Source organism: Charadrius vociferus, unplaced genomic scaffold, assembly GCF_000708025.1.
Source record: "Charadrius vociferus isolate BGI_N301 unplaced genomic scaffold, ASM70802v2 scaffold244, whole genome shotgun sequence".
NCBI classification, from domain to species: domain Eukaryota; kingdom Metazoa; phylum Chordata; class Aves; order Charadriiformes; family Charadriidae; genus Charadrius; species Charadrius vociferus.
The window spans coordinates 4,653,281-4,669,167 of NW_009648822.1; the positions used below are offsets into that span (position 1 = coordinate 4,653,281).

The 15,887-nt window shown below is 36.2% G+C and overlaps 1 protein-coding gene across 1 annotated transcript in view; it reads right to left on the bottom strand.

Moving 5' to 3' along the window:
* Positions 1 to 15,887, bottom strand: part of XRCC4 (X-ray repair complementing defective repair in Chinese hamster cells 4) — a 167,236-nt gene that overhangs the window by 147,124 nt on the left and 4,225 nt on the right. Inside the window, exon 2 of the mRNA XM_009886863.1 lies at positions 13,503 to 13,690. Coding sequence (XP_009885165.1) covers positions 13,503 to 13,690 — 188 coding nt within the window. The remainder of the gene's footprint in view (positions 1 to 13,502; positions 13,691 to 15,887) is intronic.

Consider the following 15,887-nt stretch of genomic DNA (forward strand, 5'->3'; position numbering starts at 1 on the left):
TTTTGGAATTTCTTTCCTCCACCAAAGTTTATTTTCCTTATAAGAAATTCAGACACCAAGGATGTGTACCTGTCATCTTTCTTCTCGTATTTGGGTTTTCAGGTGAGGTAATACCCACTTTTTATGTTTGTGCTATAGAACCTACAGAGGTCCATCATACAGACCAAGAAATATAACAGCAAGAAAATAAGAGTAGTATGTACTAGTAGTAATATTTTCTAAAAATCAAGACACTTAGTCACAGTGAATGGTCTCAGTCTTACCCTGTAGTAAATGCTATGTAACTTCTCATCTTCTTTGCATTCTAGCCACAAAGAAAATAGAAGCTTTAGAAAAATGGATTCAAGAATTCAAGGACCACAGACAAAAAGGAAAATTAAATTTAGCATGGTAAATCAAATGCACTTGAAGTATATAGTCAGGCCTTCATCAGGATTTCAGTAGTGACGTGCATGAGTCTTGTGAAAGCTGTTGAGCCCAAATGTTCACCTCACTGTTCTCATTCTCAAAACCAGTGTACTTGACTGTTTCTAATGTTCCTTGAATCTGTTTTGACATTCAAAAAAATCAAGGTGCAGTCTGCCTAAGAGTTAACGGACAAGTCCTGTCCACCCACCCCTCCCACACACAATCTGGCACTATTATTTTCATCACAAATTAAGAATGACTTTACCTTGAATAATTTGCACTCTTTGGTGCCCTCAATTATTAAGTTCTTAAAGCAATGTCTGGTTATATGTGCCTTTTTGTATTATTAGATGTTAAAGGTGGACATGAACGTTGATTTTTCTAACAACAAAATACAATGTGACAGAGCTTAGGACAAACTGTTAAAATCCATGAAAATTACTAAAGCTATTACAAGATTGTATGCTTCCAGAGAAAGAGCAGAGAAAAAAACTTTTCATTACTAATCGAGCAATTTTGGAGGCAACTGTGGAACAGCTTTGGCTGGTTTGCTTCTTTTTCTCATCCTCTCTCAAGATAAAGGACCGGTACATAAACTTTCCTTGAGAAAGAAAGAATGTTCTTTTTGTAAACATGCTGGTTTTAATCCTTGGATTATATCACTGAAATAAGAATTTTTAAACTATAACTATGTCAGGTAGCTAATATGCATAACTTCCCCCCTTCCACTGATTAGGGCAATACCTCTGTTGCCACATGTTCAGATAACGGCTTTATTAAAATATCCTTTTCCCACATACCTTGAATAATTCACTCATGGCCTGCAAGGACATCTTAGTTATGTAGCTTACAGATTTTTCAAGCTAACACACAAGCGTACCAGCAGGCTGATTATTCCTCTGACTGCCTGAACAAGAGAGAATTCACATTTATTTATTTACAGACAATGAAAACATGTTTTTGCCCCCCATCACAGCTAAGAACACCTTCAGCTGGGTCTCTCAGAAACTTAATTGGTTTGTTGTATACCAATTAGTACATCTAAAAATACAATCAATACTAAATATTTTAATGCAGTTCTTCAAAAATACAAACACAGACTCTGTCAGAAGTATACAAGTTTTCTTCATAAGTAATCCTGGAAAATCAATAAATATGTCTAGGTACTTAAGTTTTTTTTCTTGTTGCCGACATGCCATGAGAGCCATTTTTGGAAATAAAATAGTTGGTTTCTGGACATCTCCACTCTAGGAGAAGTAGGGACGGGAGTGACCAGAGATGTTTCTTACTTATCTACCTTCAGGCACGGATTTTGTTGCAGCATGCTCACTCTAACAGCATAGGTAGTCTCCATGGAAGGGAACCACAAAGGAAATAGTTGTGCTATCTTATTGGGAGCAAGACCCAGAGGATTAAGAGAAGATCCAGAGACAGTTGCTTAACAATAAGCACCCAGCTTCAGGACTGCCTTCTAGTAAACTGTTGTCACCTTGTAGACAAGTGTCATTATTAATACACAGTATTACTAAACCAGTCCCCCAGTTTGGGGAGAAGGGGATGTTTGAAGAGTAACAGATAACCAAGACTGAGTTTACAGTAAACTTCATTGTTTAACAGACAACATGAGGCAAGGTACCATTTCAGTAGGTGTAATAATTTCTATTGACACAGGACAAAATTTTCATCTTTGATTATAATTACATGTGTGTATATTTGAAATATCCCTTTAACCATCACTCCATTGGCTATTCACTAGTATTTGCATTCTTGTTTAACCTTTCTGAGTTTCCATCTATGTCCTAGAAAACATCTCATTATTTCTTAATGAGATTAAATCTACATTGCTTAATGTATTTCAGTATGCAATCTCAGTAACACCGACAAAACAAAAAAACTGAAGTGGTGAAGGGCTGATTCAGAAAATCAGTTTCTCAAAGCAGGTAGCAAGGCTACACTGTTCAGTTTTAACTCCTTTCTGAGCCCAAGGAAGTAAAAGATGATAGTTAATTCTTCAATTTTCAATTGTTAGCAAAAAAAAAAACCACCAAAACACATTCATGCCTTAAAAAAAAAAAAAGCAAACAAAAACTATCAGCTATCTCTGGGTTATTTAAAAGACGACACGTTCTCATGATATGCATGGCTGTTCAACAGGATTTTTGTTTAGCTTAAACAGTATTGTAAATTGCAAATAAAACAGTACTTATAAAGCCTAAATAAGCTCATAATTCTTCTCCAACCATATACTTTCAGACTTCCAAGTTCACCACACTATCTCAGGTTTAGATCCCCAATCTAGACTAGAACTTTTACTTGTGCTGTAACCACCAATCAATAGCTCAAGTTAGTAAGTCTCTAAAAACTACATTAGATAGTGCATAAACATCTTTTTTTCCTAAGAGTGATTCAGTTTAGAGAATGGTATAGATTCAGGCTACAGCAAAAGAGTGATCAGGTTTATTCCAAATAAATACAAAAATCTATCCACATAATGTTTCTGGGATAGACTAACTACACACAGAATAGCAAATTTTTCGTCTACTTAAAATTGAATAGGCACAAAACACAACTGCAAGGTAACAAGATCAGTATGAAGTAATGAAAATCTATCTCCTATTGCTTTGTGCGTTGTACAGCAGTCAACTAAGTGCACAGAGGACTAATATAAAATGTAGCAAGCAGCTGAAAATTTGAGGAGGATAGTAATTCAAGTTCTGCATTAAGTCATTTTAGCTAAGTTAGCATTTAATCCCAAGCTAAACTGCAAATATATTAAGCATCATCCAATAACGAAGAGTATGTTTCATGCGCTACTTTCTACTAAGAAAAAAACCAATTTAAAATAGGTTTAGACTAAAGGCACAATCACCCACACTTACTAGTTTATATGTATACAGACACACAAACTATCATATAGATTGTACCTGATTATGCAGATCATTGATAAACAGCTTCTATTAAGAAAATACAGGAATATAGAGATGCAAAACAAAACTAAAATGAAATATTTCTGTTTATTGATAGAAACTACCACTGAAAAGCATCACTTGCAAGCCAGAGGACATTCTCTCACCTAAGAGGTTCCCTTTAAATTTCCACATAGTATGCAGGAGACTAAATCTGATGAGATGTACATGTATTTGCTAATAAAGACCACAACTCCAATTCCTAGATTAGAAAATGCAGTTTATTTTGCAAAGGATGAGGACATGTGCATAATTTTATTTTTCATACTGATAACTAAGCGTTGGAGGGTTTTTTCCACTCCCCTGCCCCTTGCCCCCTGCATTTCAGTTAGGTTAAAGACTTAGAATATTGTAAAGTTGCAATAATCCAGATTGAACGAGCAGTAAAAAACCTGACTGTTTCCAAATTCCACGTTTGGTACCTCTGCAGCTCCTAAGAGCATTGGCAAGGTTCTGTTACAACAAATTAGTATATGCTTATATATTTGTGCTTATACTAATAACCTACAGGTATTAATCACGCACTGAGAAGACAATGTGCTTATATGTACAGAATGAAAATCTATACCTCTTAAAAAAAACCAACAAACAACAAACAACTTAGATTTGCCAAAGAACACATGCAGAAAGACGCAGGTTTCCCTTCTGAAAACCCCAAAAAACCCAAACTACTACCAGGTACATTTTATATCCAACACCACAATTAAAACTGAATTGTGAATGAAATGTCAGACACTTTCTGAAGGAGCATCTGAGAAGAATTTAAAAAAAAAAAAGATAGATAACAAGACAACTCATCTTCTATGGAAGAGCTTTTCCATGGAATGACACTATGCAGAAACTTACTCTTGAAATTGTATGCTGTATTTACCTCTGGGAAATGTAGTTCTGTAAGAGAACCATGTTCAAGATTTGAAAAACAGAAACAGATCTTCCAAAGGATTTTCCAGTGATAATGTCTTCTAGAACAAACCTAAATTAGTATTTGACTCACCAAAAGTTTCAAATATATTTGTAATTTAGCTTCAGATTTTAAATCTCAAATTAAAGAGCCTCAAGCTTTGTCCTCCATGATAATAAAACAAACTTAGTCCACATACTGTCTGACATCTAACAGGGAGTGATTTGCACTCTCTAAAAATCTTAAGGTCAGACACAGCAGTTTACAGTGTTTATAGTGAGGAAGCAAAATTAGAATAGTTCTGTTCCACCAGAAAACAGTTGACTTTGCTTTGCTTATTGGATAACAAAATAAGAACTTGTTTTCACCTGCTCAGAGCAAACTTTATTTTTATGTCAGAATTACTTATATACAGTGACTTCATAAGATAAGTGAACAAGCAAAGAGATATGCATTTCACATCACTGCAACTCCAGGGAAGAAAACAACAGGAAGCATTAATACCTTCCCCGCTGCAAGTACTACAGCTGCCTTATTTCTGCATCACATTACACACAGATATTTCTGTATTTGCCAGTCTTTTTAAAAATACTGGACATCTCAAGTCTGCTCTTTGTTTACATGTCAAGACAATTTCAGTATATGTGTTGAAATTATCTGGAAGCATTTACTCAAAGCTTTGAAGGTTAAAACATATCCATTCAATATTTTATACTGGCCACGGTTCTATTTTAGTGAATGCAAAATTCAACAAGACATTGTTATCCTAAGCTCGAGGGTCTTCCTGGGGCTTTGCAGGTAGAAAGACAAATGCTTCCTCTGGAGCTGCAAAAGCATTTCTGAAGAGAAACATAGGTGAGACCCTTGCTGCTCTTCAAGCTCTGACTGTTATTCACCCTTACAAAGAATATGAGACTAGAGTCTTGTAGTGAAGTTTTAAACCCCACACACAGTAATCTCTTTTCCAGAGCATCTACTGTCTTCTATATTTTTCTTGGGAAACTAAGACTTGTCAATACGCCATGATTTAAAGATTTTCCTCCTAAAGTGAAAGCATTTGTACTCAGCTGTACAAGTAAAAGCAAGCCTTGATGTCTACACAGAGATTTGAAATGCACAGCAGGTATGCCAAAAAGGGAAAAATCTGAGGGAACTGAACGGAAGGGAGGGGAGACAATACAATAACATCAGGAGGGAGAAAGGACAACTGACAATCTTTCTTTTATAAATCAAATCAACATCTGTTATTCTGCTATTTTAAGAACATTTTACAGCTATTTTAATACATTTAGATTGTCACTGCACACGTGAAAAAAGAAAATGTCCTTTGTAGTGTCATTTACAATAGAACTTAAAGCAGTTAAACTAGTATTTTTGTTCAACTGGATATATCCAGTGAAATCCACAAATCCTAACAGGTAGGGGAGGAGTATTTATTTATTTACTGCAGCCTTTGATTCTTCCATTTTCAACAATTCCTCATTTTTAAAGGTGTATACTGCTGATATTTTAAATGCACTTCCTGCCAACAATTCTCCAAACCAAGACAAATTTTACAATGAAATAGCTAAACAAGGAAAATAGTACAACTTGATTCTCCAGGACTTTTTTTTCCAAACATTGCACACAGATTAATATTTTGGTGAAAAAAATAATTTTGTTAAAAAAAATCTTTTCTTACCTTAAGGCTACAGAAGTGATCCACTGCATTTAAAGTGTACCTACAAACCTGAAGAGGTCATGAAGGTACACATCAGGCAAGATGGGGAAAATCATGTAGCACTTCGAAGTCCAAGATTACACAAAAGACAACACAATGTTTTTATTACGTAAGGCACATTAGCAAGCTATTTCTAAACCTGGCTTCCGAGAAACCCATTCAAGTGTACTCTCTTAAATCCTGAAGTACATAGATATAAATGATACAGAAGAGTCATTGCCTTTACAGTGACCTAAAAATTAATCATTTCATCCTTCTGTCTTTTCAGTTGAGCATTTAGTCGAATTGCCTGGGAAACCATCTGAACTCTCAGTGACCTTTGTTATCCAAACAACATATCTTCGGTGGTTTGGAGAAAAGGAACTGATCAAACCTTGAACCAAGACAGTTTGGACAGCATAAAGGGCCCTACCAATTCTACTTCACTCATTCAGTACGCTGTGAAAAGTTTTGGTTAACATGAATTTCTCCAACTATTTTTAACTTGTAGTAAACTCATAATGAACTCACAGAACTGACCACAGAAAAAGCAGGCACAGGAAACAGAAGAGACAAATCACAGCATCTCTTCCATCAGCCCAATTAGCAACGGTACTGTATATAAGGTGGAATTTCTTAAGCACATATCCTCCCTGTTTGCAAATATACACAGAAGGGAAAAAAAAACCACCCCAAAACAGAGCCTTTCACATTATTGTAAAAAAGACGACTGCCACCACTCAAATAATTGTTTATCAAAGGCTATTTAATCAATTTAATTGCCAGTACAAAAAAAAAATCTTGCCGGATTTCCATTATTTATTATATGTGGAGTGACTCGCTAAAGTACTTGGAAAGATTTACTTCCAAGTGGTCACCTACTTAGATCAAGCGCTAAATCACTGACTCTGTGATGGTGTTTGTTTAGGTGGCAGCAGTTTAGCTGGCCCAGCCTCAATGGCCCCTTACTGAGATCTCTGTGTGTGTGGCCCATTTTTCGCTGCAGCTGGCTTGACACACAAGTCCCACTGTATACCAAACCCATTGTTATTTTAATGTGACTCTTAACAGTCTACTTTGCCCTCACCACCCTAAAAACTGTTCCTAAGGGCAGAGTGCTGAATGCCCTACGGCAAAGCCACCTGTCATAAAGAAGATAAATCACGAAACACATCAGAATTTTTAAGGGCAAAATTTTTTAGGCTCAGCTACGTCAGGCTGAGATACAGCTAGAACAAGTATTTATAAAACTCAGAGAGCATTTTATCTGTTTTGATCACCATTTCAAAAAGACAAGTAAGAAAGTACCAAAATCCTTATGGACTTCCCTTCAGTTAGATTTTGATTCTTATTCTGATACTTTTAAAATTACATGCAACTATGACACTTCAAAATAAAAATGCTACATGTCCTCTAAACCAGATAAGAATTATTTGTGACCTGGGGAAGTTTTCCATCCATTCAATAAAAATCATCAGCACCTAAGTAGACTTATTCATCACATAAATCTTACATATACATCAGTATTAAATATTAACCATTATAAACGCTTTTTAAAAGATCTGGAGACGTAAGTTTAGTTTCATCCTATCAGAATAGCGCTGGAGTAGTTGCAAGCATTTACTTTTAAGCATCTGGCTGTGGTCGTAGACATCAGTTCTTGGAAGGAACCTACCTGTTCATCAACTAAACAACAGGTGAATTAGATTGTAAATTGTAGCCTTCTGAATGACTCTTACATAAATGCTGTAAATGACTCCCCTGACGTTTCCTTATGCTGATGGTAAAAGCTATACAAAAAATTGCCAAAGGGATTTCAAATCCGGATGCAGCCTGCCTTCTTACACTCCCCTAAGTTGTTGCAGGTCTCTTTGTCCTTCAAAATAGGGCCCTGGCTAACAAGTGTAAATCCAGCCTTAATGATCCAGTACAAAAGAGGAGGAAGTAATTTTGAAGATCCATAGACAAGTTTTTAATCTCTAAACTTATTTACTTCCATAAGCAAATAAGGGATAATTATTCTTCCCTATCAGCTAGGAAAGGAAAACCAAACTGATCTTCAAGGGCTTGTTTGTAAGCTTATCTCAATGAGGAGATGTTTACAATACCAACTTTTATTGCTATACTGGAGAATCATCTGGCAGACTTACCACTGTCAAATGCTCCATCTAGACTACAAAAGACAAAACAAACTTTGAACCACCAACCTGTGGCACCTAATGAGGGACGATAAGCCTGTTTTCATGATCCAACCTGCAAAAACTACATGTTCCACCCTATTGCTCTTCAACTTGTGTGTGTGCGTGTGTGTCAGTACAAGTTACTTAGAGAAGACATTCATTGCACCACAGACCAATGGAGCTCACATACCCAGTAGTCTGGGCAGGCAAGCAGAGATTCACAGGTTTTTGGGATAGAGAACACCTATTAAGTCATCCAACGTACTATACTGCCAATGCAGGATAGTTACGTACAGTGCATTTTCCATTCCTTTGTCCAGTCCCTGTGTAAGTGACTGGATCAATGGGGATACTACCACTTCCTCTGGCAAACGCTTCAGCAGTAAAACAAATTCTAAATGCCAGAAAATATTTCCCAATGATATGCCTACATTTGCCTTTGCTTAACATCAATCACTCCATTATTTTTATTTGCACTTCTATAGACTACCAAATACAGTTTTGGCACATAATTATATTTTAAGGAAGCTGATCTTTAGCAAGCTGCTCCAAAGAATGTAAAAATTATTTCAAATACTACGGTTTAGTACAGTTATGGAAACAAAAATTCAGTATCTAACACATTTTATCCTCATCAAGTGACTATTACCAGTCCCTAGTCCAAAATCCCCTACAGATATTCTCTACCAGAAGACTGGAAAACAAATACACAAGTGCATACCAAAAAAAAAAAGAAAAAAAAAATCAGAAAAACAGACTATTGAAAACAAGTATTTCAGACTTACACATTCACTAAGCCCCTAAAAATTACGTATGTATCTATAAATTATATTATATATACACAGATAGTATTTCAACATTGGTAATTGCCAAGCTTAAAATTATACTTAAGAGGAAAATCAAGTGACATTGGTGACATAGCTAACTTTACTTCACATCAGTCAATAACGGTTAAATTTCTGATCTGTAACACTGTAAACACTGCTTTTTCATGCTTAAAATTTTAAACTAACTTCTGATGAACTACCATATGAAAGCTTTTATTTATGACAAATTAGATCTGTTCATGAAGTTCCTAGTCTATATACAAAGCATGCTAATCATGTACAAAATATGTTTCACACGTGCAGATATTTGCAAGAAACAGGGATCAACAGATACACCAAGGCGGTGTACAAAAACGTAGCAGTATACTTCTCCCACACGGATGCAATGTACAAAAAAATGAGTTGTAGTTTATTGCTCTTATTCTCTCTCAGACACATTCTCTTTGTGAATTAAAGTAACAAAAATTTGTAAACAACATACTATTATTAACTAGTATGAATTATAAATGCATCAAGACTGTTATTTGAGATTAGTAATTTAAACTATGGTATCCACAAATAAATATGGATTTTCTTAACAAGGAGACAGAATAAGAAGCAACTTGTCTTACAAGCTGAAAGTATTTACCACTATGAATCCTTTAGGATGCTTTTAACATGCTTATTCCAGGTGACATATACCCATCACATACCTAAATCTCACAGACTTTTCAGCCAGCAATTATTTACAGACTGTGTAGATATCATTTGTAAATAAGGACCCAGGACATAACTCAACTGAATCTATGATCTATTCAGAAGAAAAAAGGCAAGTTATTTTGTAGAAATTCTGCTCTGCATGCTGATAGGCATTAGTGTTTTATCCAGACTGGATGGAGAATTATGGCAGAGCACTGCACGGGAAATTACTGGCTGAGATGGGCATAGATGACTGTTGGTGATCAACATCATTCTGTAGACAGGTTTCATTAAAATTAATTAGAATAATCAAGTTTATGTATACAAGCATGGATATACCTTTCACAAAAGGCATATTGATTTTCCAAGAGTACAAACTTTACTCTTAGGCACCTGTGTACTCATTGGATGAAAAAATTTGCAATAATAGATAGCTGCAAAAATTGATAAGTATTTATATCTCACAAAGTATAACAATGCATTTCAGAAGTTTGGGATTTTTTTTTAAACCCAAAAGTATTAACGGCATTATTTAAGACTAAGCAAAACATCCAGTATTCAAACACAATCAACCACATCTTCATGCATACTTTTCTGTAATCTCTTCTTTTGTTATATATCAATGACAAAAACATTGGTTTAAGAATAGGAATCTTATAATTATTCCTGATAATTTAATGGACTTTTCTCACAACGGTGATTAATAATATAATGGGGTAGAAGAGGAGAAACAATGCAACTTTCAAGTTCCCTATGTACACTACTGTCAAAACTGGAAATGATTGTTCCTTTATGCCCACATCTTTAAACAAAAACATGAAAACTAACTACGTCTCTCAGTTTCACTGTAGGTAGCACATCTAACAAAAGAAATGCAGTACAGTTCAATCAAAAGCTGCCCTCTCCCCACACACATCATCGTCATCCCATACATTTCCCTGCCCTACAGTGCTCTTCCCAAGACTGGGAAGGGTGTAATTTATGTTTATATTTAGTGAAAAGACAAGGAGAAAATATTCATAACAACTAAACAAAAGATGTAAAGACAAATAGCCAGTAAGGAGAATAAATACCGATAAGAGATAAACACTGAATTTAAGTCATGTTTAAGTTGCAGAGTAGTTTCTCTAGGCTTCCTCTGTGGTAAATGTACATTTAGCTGAATCTCAGCCCTCTGGATGTACACAGCCCAGGAAGATTAATTTCCTAATCTGATGCTGAAAGTTATACACCATGAATACTTTCACAAACCATTTGCAAAATGTTTGAAACATATTCTATTTACACCTGAAAGCTATTTGTAATTCTGACAAAGGCTTTGGCAATTTTATTTGTAGGCATTAGTTTAGTACAGGAGGGGAAATAAAAAAAAAAGGTGTATTTTCACCAATGACATTGGTGAATGTCATCTTTTCTAAAAACACTCTTTTGACACTCAAAACTAAAAGCATGCATAGCAATCAGGACACTTTGTATTTTCAATTTCTTTGGCCAGATTATTATTTTCCCAAATTGATATAAAGATGTTTTCACATGAATTAAATTTCTCGTAAGCCTTAATTGATGGAAACATATATTAGGTGGGCCCACATATATGAAGATATTTTCCCTTAATAAAAATATAGTATGTATTTCATCTGTCTGGTATTTGGGATATATTATGTGTGACACAGACATGAAAAACAGGATTCTTAAAATTACTACTCTTACTTTCTAAGCATATTTTGGTCCTAACCTTGTAATCCTGCTGTAATATAGTACTTTTGACCTAGATCCTTTGTGAACGGCACTCAGCCCTGTGTGCTCACAAAAAGTGTCAAGAACGGGGGTATAGAGCCCATAACCCCTCTGGTAAACACACAGAAATATTGATAACGCAGATTGGAAGACATATCAGCTAACTTTTGGCAGTTAAGTCAAGAGCCAAATTGTGCTGAAATTTTCTACATTGCACAAGGAAAAAAAGACTATAATGAAGTACTCTTAAGAAGACGAACTTCATTCCACTGAACCTCTGCTGACTAAAATGAAACCAAGACTCTGACAATAAGCATGTAAGTGAGCTGCTACTGACTACGTAATCTGAATGGCCCCCCTCTTTAAAGTGAGTTTTTCCTCATCCCTTTGAAGGGATACACACACACAAAATATACATGTACTCCCACTTCAGGTTTGTGACCAATATCAATAGGCATTCTTTGCCTATTTCCAATGTAGAGTAAAAAAAAAAGTATTTCCACCTCCCACTTCCAACAGACATATCCCAGAGAAGGCAGTTTCTTTGTTTTGGCTTGTTTTTTGTTAAAAGTCAAACATCTCTGATGGTTTCTTAAAAGGTGATACCTGCCAAAATTAACCAAATGAAGAGCAAAGCATGTCCCAGTGGTCTGAAGAAGAACTCGTTTAAACCAAAGCAGGTAGGACAATCCCTAGACACTTTGCTCCTGGACATAACTCCATGTTAAGATTTTTTTTCCCCGAGAAAAAAAAAAAAAAAAAAAGAGAAGATCGGGCCAGAGACATTCCCACTCTTCTAGAAGTTTCTGCAATTTCATCTCCATTCTCTCCCCGCAATTTTCTTTCCCTCACTAATGCCAGTGAAACTGATCGCAGAACTGCGCCCTGAACTGAATCAGTGCAATTTTAAATTAGTGCTTTTTAAAGCCAAATTATTTCAGTAATTTGGTTAATTGGTCAGTCAGCCCAATTGCTATCTTAGCACCACTGAAGCCGTGACAAACCTTGGGAAAGGCAGAGGAGGGAAGGGAGGGTGGAAGTACAAGCAGCAAGGATTACCTTATATTAGCTTCTTCCCCAGAAAACCTTTAACACCAAACCACAACCTGAATTAACCAAAAGTGTCTACAGATCCAGATTATACTGGTTTCTTTCTTGCTTTAAGAGGGTCCTTTCCTTTGCAGCCAAGAAGCAAACATGGAACCACATTCCCAGTTTTAATTTAATGCATTTCCAAGCAGGAAACAATTGTACTGTTAGCTTCCAAAACATTTAAAGTAATAGACATTTTAAAAGTATGTTTTAGCATTTGAAAATAATCTTACTGAAATTTTAATGTGTTTCCTTATTTAGATGAGTAGAGTGAGAGAAGAAAGAAACAACGAGCAAAGCAGAAATGCATTTGCGGCTGGAATTTCAAAAGGGAAGCATACTTCCCAAGTTAGGAACTAAAAACAAAGTTACAGCTTATGGAACATATCAGCTTAATACTAAACTACAGCTTCAACAGGTAGGCATACCCTGCTTAAAAAAAAAAAAGAAAAACCAACAAAACCAAACCATAAATCATAGAATGGTTTAGGTTGGAAAGAACCTTAAAGATCACCTAGTTCCAACCCCCCTGCCATGGGTAGGGACGTCTCCCACCAGACAGGTTGCTCCAAGCCCCATCCAACCTGGCCTTAAACACTTCCAAGGATGGGGCAGCCACAGCTTCTCCAGGCAACCTGTGCCAGTGCCTCACCACCCTTACAGTGAAGAATTTCTTCCTAATGCCTAACCTAAATTTACCTCTTTCAGTTTAAAACTGTTACTCCCTCATCCTATCACTACGCTAATCCAAAACTTAAACAGAGAAGTAATACTTTCTTAAATGCTACTGAATAAGAGCAACACATAAATAGTTCTATTGATACCAGATTTTGCTCGTAAACCACAAACTTGTTCCTAGTTTGGCCTGTGGCAAAATATTCACAATATTCATTCAATGTGAAATACGTATCACAGGTCTATTTGATTTTAAAGAACCTAATGAAACACAGAAATGTACCAAGAAGGTGCTTATCACAGTTTAACAGTCAAATTTAAACACTTAATTCTACTTACAGAGCCATCTTTCAGATTTCTTTCATAGGAGAAGTGACAGTCTGTATTTTCTTCATCTCTTGAAACAGTAAAGTTGTATTTGCTAGCTGATTCTTCTCCAGCTATCAATGCTTTCCTCAGTTCTTCGACATACTTTTCCCTATTCATTTCCATGTCAGCAGCCTCCCTAGAAATTTCAGCTTCAGACACTATCAGAAAGAAACGTGAGAAATAAATATTTATGTATGGGAACATGTACATATATTTATATGCACATACAGAGACACACTCACACACTTTAAGGGACAGGCAAATATTGGGAGACTATTCTTTCCTTGACATATATCAGCATGCCAGAAACTAATGGAAATGTAGAAGGAATACTTTGGTTTTTTGTAAGAATTAAGTTCTGTCCCTTTTTTTCCTTTCTGAAAATAGTTTATTGCCTCTAGTCCACAATTCTACTTGCCTAACGTTATTCTGTATAACACCAACCTTACAACAAAGACCGCAATGTTTTAATTATGATTTATTGTACCCGCTCAGTTCTCTTTGACAGTGTATACTCTAAACCCTATAAGACAATACATGCAACTGTCCCCTTATGCATCCGTGATCCAGTTTTCCAAGTTTGTAATTTACAACCTTAAAACAAACCAAACTACACCTAGAGACTTGAGAATCCATGTTTTACTGTTCACATTCAAGGACCAATAAACAGGGGATGTGTGTCCAGTCTGCATTACATCCAGTCTATGAAGAAAATTTTATTCCATTCCTTTGAAGATGAAGAACGGTTGAATAACGTACAGAACAGGGCAATAAAGATGTACTGTCATTAAGAACCCCAATAACCTTTCCTGTCTGCTTCTGATCCTTTATTTCTTCCTAAACCTTCCCTTGGTTAACACTCAAGCTGAAATGGCAGCTTACCAAGACTCATCATCTTTCACCAAGAGTAGCAAGAAACAGTTCTTGATTTTTCCACCTGGGCACCTGGTTATTCCCCTTCCTTTTTATTTTATTCTACATACTGTTTCCTCAGTACTTTTGGAGATCAAATTTTAATCAGAATAATGACCTCAATGAGGAGTGCGGAGTTTCTGGCACAGACAGACACAAGCAAAGACTCTAAATTAAAGTTAAGATAGGATATGCATAATATAATGCAGGCTTTAATGTCTAGCCTACCATTACAGTCTTTTACTGGATTAACAGATGTGTTTCCTTTTCTTCTGACCAATCTTCTGAGGAAGAATGCTCTAGATTGTCCTTTACCCCTCCTTGCTCTTAGACCTGTCTAGTACTTGCCCAGCATGTGAGAGTGCAAAATATGCAAAAGGACATTAGTTTGTGACAGCTTGAAAAAAACCCACAAAACAAAACAAAGGAGGCAAACAAACACACACACACCCCAAAAAACCCCAAAAACTCAACAAGAAACCCCCACAACCCCTCAAACACATCCTTCACAGAACTGCAAGTGACTTGAAAAATTATCCCACTTAAACCCCCTATTAATAACTATTTCTTCTCTATACAAATGCCTTTGAAGACAGTTTCATATTGAGACATAAGCCTGCCCATGTATTGAAATCATACTGATAGAAATAGAACAGCATTTCAATCAAACATGAGTCTGTTCAAATTGCCTCATTTTTCTCCAATCTTCTTCTTGACACAGTAGCTAACCTCATATTGCAAAGGAGGCAGTACATATCAAATCAATCCATCATATAGATAAAAACCCTAAGAGGTAAATGTATAATTATTTGCTATGAATATCTATATCCTCACACACTTCAGGATTTCTGGATTAATTCTGCACCTTCAATAATTTTAGCTTATTTTCACAGATTCAGAGTGGTTGAGGTTGGAAGGGACCTCTGGAGATTGTCTAGTCCAACTCCACTGATCAAAGATGGGTCAGCCACAAGGGTTGCTCAGGACCATGTTTTGAATGGGTTTTGAATATCTCCAAGGACTGAGGCTCGCTGTCTTCTTTGGGCAATCTGTTCTAGTGCTTGGTTACCCCTACAGTAAAAAAGATTTTCCTGTATTAAATGGAACGCCTCGTATTTCAGTTTGTGCCCATTGCCTCTTGTCCTTGCACTGGACATCACTGAGAAGAGCCTGGCTGCACATTCTTTACTCCCTCTCATCAGGTATTAACTAACGCACATTGACAAAACCTCCTTGAGCCTTCTCTCCTCCAGGCTGGGCAGTCCCAGCTCTGTCAGCACATCCTAGCATGACAGATGCTCAAGTCCTTCAGTCATCTTCATGGACAGTCACTGGACTCAATTCCCTAAGTTCACGTCTTTCTCATACTGGAGAGCACAGAACCAGACAGCACATCATGGGTTTCACCAGGACTGAGCTAGAAAGCAAAGGCATGCAAGGAAA